General features: G+C 36.7%; 1 protein-coding gene across 1 annotated transcript in view; it reads right to left on the bottom strand.

Moving 5' to 3' along the window:
* LOC107092339 (ATP-binding cassette sub-family C member 9-like) overlaps positions 1 to 3,724 on the bottom strand; it is a 21,095-nt gene extending 17,371 nt beyond the window's left edge. The window contains exons 1-2 of the mRNA XM_015386746.1: positions 3,577 to 3,724; positions 2,770 to 2,955 (exon numbers count right to left, since the gene is read on the bottom strand). Coding sequence (XP_015242232.1) covers positions 2,770 to 2,929 — 160 coding nt within the window. The 5' untranslated portion in view covers positions 2,930 to 2,955; positions 3,577 to 3,724. The remainder of the gene's footprint in view (positions 1 to 2,769; positions 2,956 to 3,576) is intronic.
* Between the last annotated feature and the right edge of the window lie 6,075 nt (positions 3,725 to 9,799).

Here is a 9,799-nt window from a genome sequence, read left to right as displayed (position 1 = left end):
TTAAAATAAAATAAAAATTCACAGTTTAAGTTTTGGAATGCATGTTTCCAAATTTCCATTTATAAACAACAATCTTGGACCAAATTTCCCCCCATAGCCGACGTCCTGTCAGAGCTCAGAATACTTCCTGGCTTCAGATGACAGTATTCCCCTATGGCAGCTATAGGGTGACTCTAAAATAAGGATCCGTCGATTAGCTCCTCGACTGCAAGGAGTGCACAGGACAAAATCTAAATCTTTTTTCTTAAAATAAGTGCATTTGTTCTTGGATTGAGGAGGTAAAAGAGACATCTTGCCAAAGGAACACTTAAAATAAGGAAACACAATTACATTGTCTTATATCAAGTGCATAATTTTCTAATTATCTTATTTTAAGAGTAAAAATACCAATTCTATTGGCAAACTATCTCCTTTACCTACTCAAATTAAGGGTAAATACACTTAATTTAAGACATTTTAACTTATTTCTAGATTGTTTTTGCAGTGTGAAGCGCATTGAGAAGCTGAACCGGCGCCGCTGACGCACGGTTCCTCCCAGAGCTGCTGTGTGACTGTGAGACTAAAGCAGCCAGTGAGCCATCCATCATAGCAGCAGGTTCTCGGCGCGCTCTCTGCCCGCTCAGCAGAGCCAAGCCTGCGTCCTTCTACAGTTACACGCGCCTTTAGCAGCTATTTCAGAGCATGTGTGATTGTCTGCAGCTTGTCCATCTGATGGATTTTCATATCTGACTTATCAGGAATGAATCTGTTGATCCGTCACGGTTTGAGGAAACGTAAACTCTGCTCAGCATACGGACTGATGCGCATTTCAAGACTTCAGCAGGAATATCTATGTTATTAATCTGGAAATTATTAAAAACATCTTAAATTAAGTGAATTTACCCTTAATTTGAGCAGCTAAATAAGAAAATCTCCACTGGAATGAGTTTTTTTACTCTTAAAATAAGATAATTAGATATTATGCACTTGAAATAAGACACCAGTGTACATAGTGTTTTTTTCTTATTTTAAATTTAAATTGTCTTATTCCATTGGCAAAGTTTCTCACTTATTCAAGGAAAAATTGGCTTATTTAAAGAAAATTTGCCTTAAATTTATAGTTTTTGCATCGCCTACTACTGGATGAAGTTTTTTTCCCTCTTTGAGGCTTAAATTTTATCACTTTAACTTATTAAACTCATTAACAACATCAGGTTTGATGCTGCTTTAGTAAATTAACCTGAATGGAGTCAGATTTTAGGGAGTTCTGGTGTTTTTCTAAAGGTTCCTACAGGTTGAACTGGGCTTAGAACATCACCAGGTCTTTATGAGATACCTTGATGGACGACGGCTGCAGACACATTTAAAAACCCGAAGTAAAACCTTCTGTGGTTCTGGAAGAACAGGCAGCTTCCCAGTGTTTGGTTCATAGCAGCACCCGGAGGTTCTCGGCCTTTCTACCTCATCGTGGTTTCTCTCTGAGGTTCTATGGAACACTGGAAAAAAGTCGTGATAAGTAATTTATTCTTAAAATAAGTGCATTTGTTCTTGGATTGAGGAGGTAAAGTAGCCATTTTGCCAATGGAACAAGAGAATTTACACTTAAAATAAGATTTATTTCAAGTGCATTTTATCTAATTATCTTATTTTAAGAGTAAGAATACTCATTCCATTGGCAAACTATCTTGTTTACCTACTCAAATTAAGGGTAAATACATTTAATTTAAGACATTTTTACTTATTTCTAGATTGTTTTTCCAATGTAAGAACGGTTCTGTTGGTTCTAAATAAGTGTATTTAGTCTTAATTTAAGCAGGTAAATAAGATTAAATAAGAGTATTTTTACTTTTAAAAGTAGATAATTAGATAAGATCCACTTGGAATAAGACAACGCAATTGTTTTTTCTTATTTTATATGTAAAATGCCTTAATCCATTGGCAACGTGTATCACGTAACTACTTAATTCAAGAAGAAATGCTCTTTTTTTTAAGAAAAATAAACTTTCTTAGATTTAAATTTTGTCCAGTGTGTAACCCAGGCTGCACTGGGTTACACAAATCTACATCTAGATAAGTCATTTTTTCTTAAAATAAGTGCATTTGTTCTTGGATTGAGGAGGTAAAAGAGACATTTTGCCAATGGAACAAGACTATTTACATCTAAAATAAGAAAACACAGTTGCTTTGTCTTATTTCAAGTGCATGTTATTATTTTAAGAGTAAAAATACTCATTTAGTTGGCAAACTATGTCATTTATCTACACAAATTAAGGGTAAATACACTTAAGATATTTTTTCTTATTTCTAGATCGTTTTTCCAGTGTGATAGATGTTCCTCATCTGTTTTTTTAATTCTTTAGATCATGTGTTTCTTTCTGGGATCGCTCAGCCTACTTCATGTTACCAGTCAGGTCCTATCTAAGTGATCTATGCAACAGGAAGCGGGTCAGGCCGGTTCTGGTAGCAAACAGAACCGTGTAATGCATCAATCTGAGGCAAATCAGTTACCATGAAGGACTGAAACAAATGTAATCATTTAAAAACTACTTCCTGTATTTATAAGAAGCAGCAGCTGGTTCCATATCAGCTCTGGGTCTCAGATCGTCCTGGACCTTCAGCTGAGCTCCACCTGAAAGCTGCTGGAAGCTTGAAAACAGGAAGTTAAGAGTTGGAACTGAGCGCTGAAGCATCTCTGCTGGACAGCTCCAGAATTCATCTGGATCCGAGTTCCTAAGGCCGCCATTTTTCACCGAGACGACGGAAACAGGAGTAGACAGCTTTACCACCTACCGATGAAGAGGATGGGGAAGGTGATGAAGAGCAGGAAGACGTGAGGAACCAGGTTGAGAGCGTCCACGAAGCAGCCATTGTTCAGCACCCCCTTTTCCACGCTGTAGGCGTCGGGAACCTTGTTGTAACCACAAAACGACAAAGGCTGGCCTCCAGCCATCGGCTCCTCTCACTCCTGGACTCAAACTGGGAGAAGAACAGGAATCAGACCGACAACCCCGGCACACTTTGGCCTCCAGGCTCAGCTTTCTTCTTCTATGGTTTAAAACCATGACACACAGGAGCTGTTAGGAAATGTTGGACTTCTAGCACCATATATTCTCTGTTTTACTGCTTTGATTTAAAGGTGGAGTCCATCTAAACATGTTTCCTGTTGATGGATGGATTTTCATCATTACTGAGGCCTGAAGAAGCATCTTTATGTGAAAAAAGATCAACTAAAACGAATCTAACCAGTAAAAAGGTCATTATAAAGTAATTAAAAAGGTGTGGCCTCATTTATTTAATTTGTTTTAAACAATTTCTTTTATTTAAATGAAACCATTTTTTTTTATAAAACTGGAATTATATTGGAATTTTAGCCTTTTATTTTGTGTATTTTTTTTTACATATAGAGTTTAGCTAAATAACAATTTAATTAGATAAGTAAAAAACAAAAGTATAGAGATAGAAAATTTTGAATTATTTCAGGAAAACATTTACTTTCATTTACAGACAAATTTTAAAACATAAAAAGTTCCACAATTTAATTTTAAAAACCCTCCAGAAAGCCCTGAGACAGAGATCAGATTAATAAAGGTGTCTTACCTGCAAACAGACAAAGTCTCCTCACTGAAACCGTCTCATTCCACCATTACTGGAAAACACAGAAGAAAAGGAAAAGAAACTAAATAGGGGAGAGTTGGAAAGGACAGAGGGATTATTTTTAGAGCGACATCAGCTGCTCCAACTTAACCATCTCTGCTGATGACGTCAAGTTAGAGCTCATAAGGAACACGACTGCCGCTTAGGTTTTTCACAATAAAAGAGTCAAACATTTAATTTGGGAGAAATGTGTTTGGATGAATAAATAAAACATATTAAACCGGTTCATGAAAAGAACAATAAGATAAATATATTTCTGTGCATAAACAGAAATATATAAACAATTAACCACTTTATGTCCCAAACACGTTTGGAAGCTAAAGTTAGCATAGCCTTGCTAACTACCCCGTTATGATATTTGATATCAACATGGAAGTTATTTGATTTTTTAAATTTAATTTAATTCTGTTTATTTTTATAGCTCCCGTTTAACACAACACATGTCATCTCAAGGCACTTTAGAGTTCACCCAGATCAGATCAGATTTAGATTTATTTATTTTTTTATGCGACATTAATAAGCATTCCTGCAAATGCACCAGAATTAGCCAAAATGCTATTTTTCATCTGTTGTCCCTGGACAGATCTTAAACTTGTCTACCTAAAAACACAAGAGTAAGAATTTTACAACGAAAAATACAAATATAAAAACAAAATAAAATCATCCAGTCAAATTGACTCAAAGTTTTCTATCTAAGGAAAACCAGTTGATTGCATCGACTCATTGACTCAAATACAATCCCTCACAGTAAGCATGCTTGTAGCGACAGTGGAGAGGAAAAACTCCCTTTGAACAGGAAGAAACCTCCAGCAGATGCCATCTGCAGCGCCACTTCAGGCCCTAGTAGCATTAGCCCCAACATGTTTGTAATAAAAATAATAATAATAATTAAACTTTATTAATCTCACATTGGAGAAATTCACCTCTGCATTTAACCCATCCCCTTTGGGAGCAGTGGGCTGCCACTCCTGTTTGAAAGCTAAGGTAACCGTAGCCTTGCTAACTAACCAGCTATATTTTATGATACGTGATCTCAACATGGAATTATTAACTATATATATTTTTTTTATTATTTCAAAAGGGACAGTTTATTAACAGGTGCAGTTTGTACTATAATACAGGACTGCAGCCGACGCTATTTTCCTAGACTCTGTCGCCTTCTGGGTGACCCCAGTCCCCCACCACCTATCAGCCACCTTGGCACCCATCTAACCTCTCTCTCATCTGACTCACCCACCAAACCAGCTTCCAATCCCCTCCCCAGCAAACACATCTGGAGACCCCCTGTCCCATGACACCAATGGTGTGTAAACACTAAATATTCATTCATGTTTAATTTAGCACCATAAACTGGCTCAGCGTCTGCGGGGAAATATACATTTTTCACCAGCTCTGAGCTAAAAATCCAATTTGTCTTATTTTGAGAGAAATTAGCCATCAGATGTTTTTCTTTTGTCTTCCTGCATGGAGTTTGCATGTTCTCTCTGAGCATGCGTTGGTTCTCTCCGGGTACTCCTGCTTCCTCCCACAGTCCAAAAACATGACTGTTGGGTTAATTGGCTTCTCTAAATCCTCCTTAGGTGTTAATGTGTGCGTGAATGGTTGTTTGTCCTGTTTGTCTCTGCGTTGCCCTGCGCTGGACTGGACACGTGTCCAGGGTGGACCCCGCCTCTCGCCTGTAGACAGCTGGAGAGCCCAGCTGGGCTAAAGCGTGATGGAAAATGGATGTTTTTGCCTTAGAAGTCCCATTCAGGTATTACTTAATCCCTTAAATAGCCTTGTTCCAATTTAAAAAAGCAGAAAGCAGTGAGGTTTACCAAACTGAATTTATTTAAAATTAGTTAATCAGGGCCATCTCCATAAACATTATATTCAGTGAAATGTGTGGCAAAATTACAGGAAGCCTTCAGAGCTACCAATAAACATGATTTTATTTTTCACAACTTTTAATGTATGGCAGCCATATTGGGTTTTGGGGTTAAGGCTCAGAAAGTTTTGGTTCCAGCTCCTTCTTTCAGCTACAAAGTCTCTAAGCATGGAGGTACTGCATGGGGGTCGCAAAAAGCTTTTTTTATATTCCCCCCTGCAATTTTTTCCACTAATTGAAATGTCTTTAAATTAACATGAATTAAACACACTGTAGTAAACAGATAACTGGAGGCAGAAGATGTCTTTCAGTCATCAATGCTCACATTCAGAGACACACAGGAGATCTTTCAAGCTGGGCACCGTTTCATTCACAACACCTGTCCCATCAACCAGGAATCATAAACACTTTAATAATCCCAGGGAGAAATTACTTTAGTTACATGGATCCATATGTAATAGAGTGACTATAGGACCAGTTTGATAGAACACTATTTCATACAATATATATAATCAGGGGGTCCCCACTGCATCTGGCCATCAGTTTGGGGGTCCTTAGTCTGGAAAGCATTGAAGACCCCTAGTCTAAACAGTTACAGTAGTAGCCATTTATAATATCCCCACTTTCTTTGATCGTCCTTGATGGTCCCCTGCAATTCCTTTTTGTAGTAAAATATTCTTTCTGTCATGATTTAAAGACCTAAAGAGAAGAGTAATCTCCTGGTCAGACCCTGTAATTCAGTGGAAGGTTGAAGTCAGAGAAAAAATATGCAGACCCAGGAGAAGGCCAGTGGCTGGAAGTTGGAGGGGATTTTGCTGGGAGCTGCAGGGAAGTGAGCGGCTATTCGGCTGGTGTTTGACTGGAAACGGCCATTATGAATGGCTTCTACTGTACATGTAAATGTAAGACGCCATTCATCTATTTATTTATATTTCACTCAATCTATACAGGAATAAATCTGTTTTCGTTTTTCCTTACAGACTTTGAGGATGGCATTAGCTGACATGAACACACACTGGTCGCTGAACCAGAAACAGGAAACCAGTTCAGTTCAGTGATCAGAATCCTGAAACCATCAGAGCTAAAACATTGATCCCAAAGGCAGAAAGGATAACACACTGCTCAGGACTTCCTCCACCATATCATTTATGTCCACTGATGGGAAAATAAATTTTCTTTTTACAGATTTACTAATCTGCATACATTGGATGCATTTAATTTATGCTATAATCATAAAAAGTTGAATTAACTTCATAACTGACAGTTCCTGAAAGTAGCAGCAGAAAGGGTTAAAAAAACTGTTTAAAATTAAATTCCTACATAAATATCTGGATCAAGAACAATAAAAAATTTTTATTTTTACCATATTGCCCTTTAAGTGAATAAAAATTGAAAAGTTTTTGTTTAACTTGTGACTAAAATAATCCTAAATCACTACTTTTAATTTAAAAAAGGAGAAATCTAAACATCAAAACAATTCCAATAATATTTTTTGAGAATTTAACATCATTTGGTTGGAAGACTGTTGATGGTAGATTTACAATTATTTTAAAAAGTTGCGACTTTATATCATATTTTTACCCAATTTTAATCGCATTGCTTTTCTGCACGTTGGCCTATTGTTTTATTTTGAAGGCGCGAACTTTAGCATTTCCGGCTAGAGTCCATGTAACTCCCGCTAACTTGGTTAGAGCGCTGCCTCATATCAGATTTCCAAACTTGTACCAGTTTGGAGGTGAGAACAGAGTTTAAAATTGGCTTCAGGAAAGGTCAGCTGACACCCTGGGAGAAAAACAAACATTATAGAAATATATATTTACATGCCGGAAAATATTAGCTATTTAAAAAAAATAAATAAATAAAATAAAATAAAAAAAAATAATACTGAGCATCAAACATCTAATTATCTGATGTCTTTTTGTTGGAAAGGTTATTTGGTTTTAAACTATGGGTGCATTAATGTGAGTATTTATGGAGAATAATCATCATCATCAGGAGGAAGATGAGGAGGAGGAGGAGGAGGAGGAAGATGTTCTCCTCAGCAGATCTGAGAAGAGGCTAATTTGATAGCAGTGATATGCTGGACCTGCCCACTGATCTCTATTTATTCACTGGACTGATCAAGCCCGGAAACAGTGCAGCCACCGGCCGCCATATTGGTACTCCCCACTCCCACAGAGACAGACCATAAAAATGCCTCCCTGTGTGGCATTTGGCTGCAGAAACAAGCAGTTTGCTGGCTGTGGGAGGAAGTTTCACAAGTGATTTCACAATCAGGAGAACAATCATTGACTAAATAAGCCATCAACATTGTGTCTAACATTAGAAAATAGAAAGTAAATAGAAAATAATTCACTATGAAATGCCAATGTACTAATTCTTTATTACATTTTTACAGTGTTTGTTGTATTTCTCATCTGAAAAAGTCACGTGCTTAAATAGATTGCACGTTATCTTGATTTTAAAAAAAAAACCTCAAAGATTTTAAGGCTAATTTAACGACACAGCATTAAAGTATCTGGCATCTTTCATGCATAATTACCAAATAGAAACTATTTATACTATATAATTAACAGACATGTGCTTGAAATTCAGTCTTGATGTAAAATCTTGAAATTATAAGTAAGATGTAATTAATACATGTATATTACATGTACATCATCAATTTGGCACTTTTGGTACATCTGTATTATTATTATGCTCCATTAACACATTAATTTAATTGTGATGGATTTTATAATATGTTATATTACATGATTTTGAGATTTATTTGACTTCATAATGAGTATGGAATGTGAAGTTAAAGTAGTCTACTGATAAATAATCAAAGTAATAAGTAATAATAAGTAAGTAATCTATAAAACAGCCAGTGTGTGTCAAAGTGATGAATTTATCTTTATTTTAAAAGTCTTAAGTTCCCCTAAAAATGAGAACATCATCATTGTATTGTTTACATTGAGATCGGTCTAACTGGGGAGTACCAATATGGCGGCCGGTGGCTTCACTTTAACCCTGTACTACCAACAGGCAATCAGCAGCAATCCAGTGAATGAATAGAGATCAGTGGAAACATGCAGAAATTAGATCAACATCTGATTCATACAGCATCATCATTCCTCTGTTGATATAAAAAAAAAATCTTTATTTCATCTTAATCTCTGCATCGATCAAATTTAATTGATCGAGTGTCTTTATTGATCTCACAGTGGAAATATTTACTCAATACACAAGCTCAAATAGTCAAGGAAGAATGTGTTCAATAAAGAAAAAGGTGCATGAGATATACACAAGGCATCCACATATTACAGCTTTTTTTGTATATTTGTGTATTTTATTTTATAAACGTGATCACATTTATTATCTATTTGACGTTAATAAAATAAAAACCCATAAAAAGTGTTAATATTTGTGGAAATAACTCCCAGCATTCCATTCACCATCGGAGGAGGTGAACATTATTCCCTTGTTCTGCTGAATGGAGAGAAAATGATGTTTTTTATGGATGCCGAATAGAAAAACTAACCTCAATTATTTAGGTCATTTTAATAAGGCTGTGTTTCGGAGGCAGTTTGAACCTAAATTCGATTTTTATTTTTAAAAAGGTCATATTTCTAAAGGCAGTCTGGCGCCTCTCTGATGGAAGGCGTCGCTGACCTACCGAGAGGATGGAGACACATCCGACCCTCTGACGCACGGTGCGGGTCAAAGCGCCCCGTCCTCCAGGATGCTCCAGGATCCTCCAGGACGCTCCAGGATCCTCCAGTCCCGTTTGCGGTTTCTTTAAAAATCAAAAAGCGGTTTATCTTGAAGGTGCGGCGACAGGAAATGCCTCCATGGAGGAAATTCCTCTCCTGTCTTCTCTGAAATGCGGTTATGGCGCAATGGCAGCGCGGAGGACGCGCAGATTGAGGCTTTAAAGGGTTTTATGAGATGGAATTATTCATAGCTTCTGAAGAAATGGGTCAAACTAAAGCTCGATGAATCAGCGTCATGTTCTAAAGACCACAATCCACCGCTGTGTTCACCTTTACAGGGACAGGTGCTCTGGGAGAAATGATAGCAGAACAAAGAAACAACACCTGATCAGCAGGGGCGCTCCTACACAGCACCACAGTGGGGCTCAAGTGGGGCTCAAGTGGAAAATAAATATATATATATATATATATATATATATATATATATATATATATATATATATATATATATATATATATATATCAATAATTTTTTTTCTTTCTCCTGTTTGTGTGAATTTGATATTATCCTTTGATTGTTCAGAGTATTGATGGTCCTTGATCT

The sequence above is a fragment of the Cyprinodon variegatus genome, unplaced genomic scaffold (genome assembly GCF_000732505.1).
Source record: "Cyprinodon variegatus isolate N-32 unplaced genomic scaffold, C_variegatus-1.0 Scaffold376, whole genome shotgun sequence".
Classification (NCBI taxonomy): Eukaryota; Metazoa; Chordata; class Actinopteri; order Cyprinodontiformes; family Cyprinodontidae; genus Cyprinodon; species Cyprinodon variegatus.
Note: the sequence above shows the minus strand (reverse complement) of the source record. Positions and strands in the feature narration are given on the sequence as shown.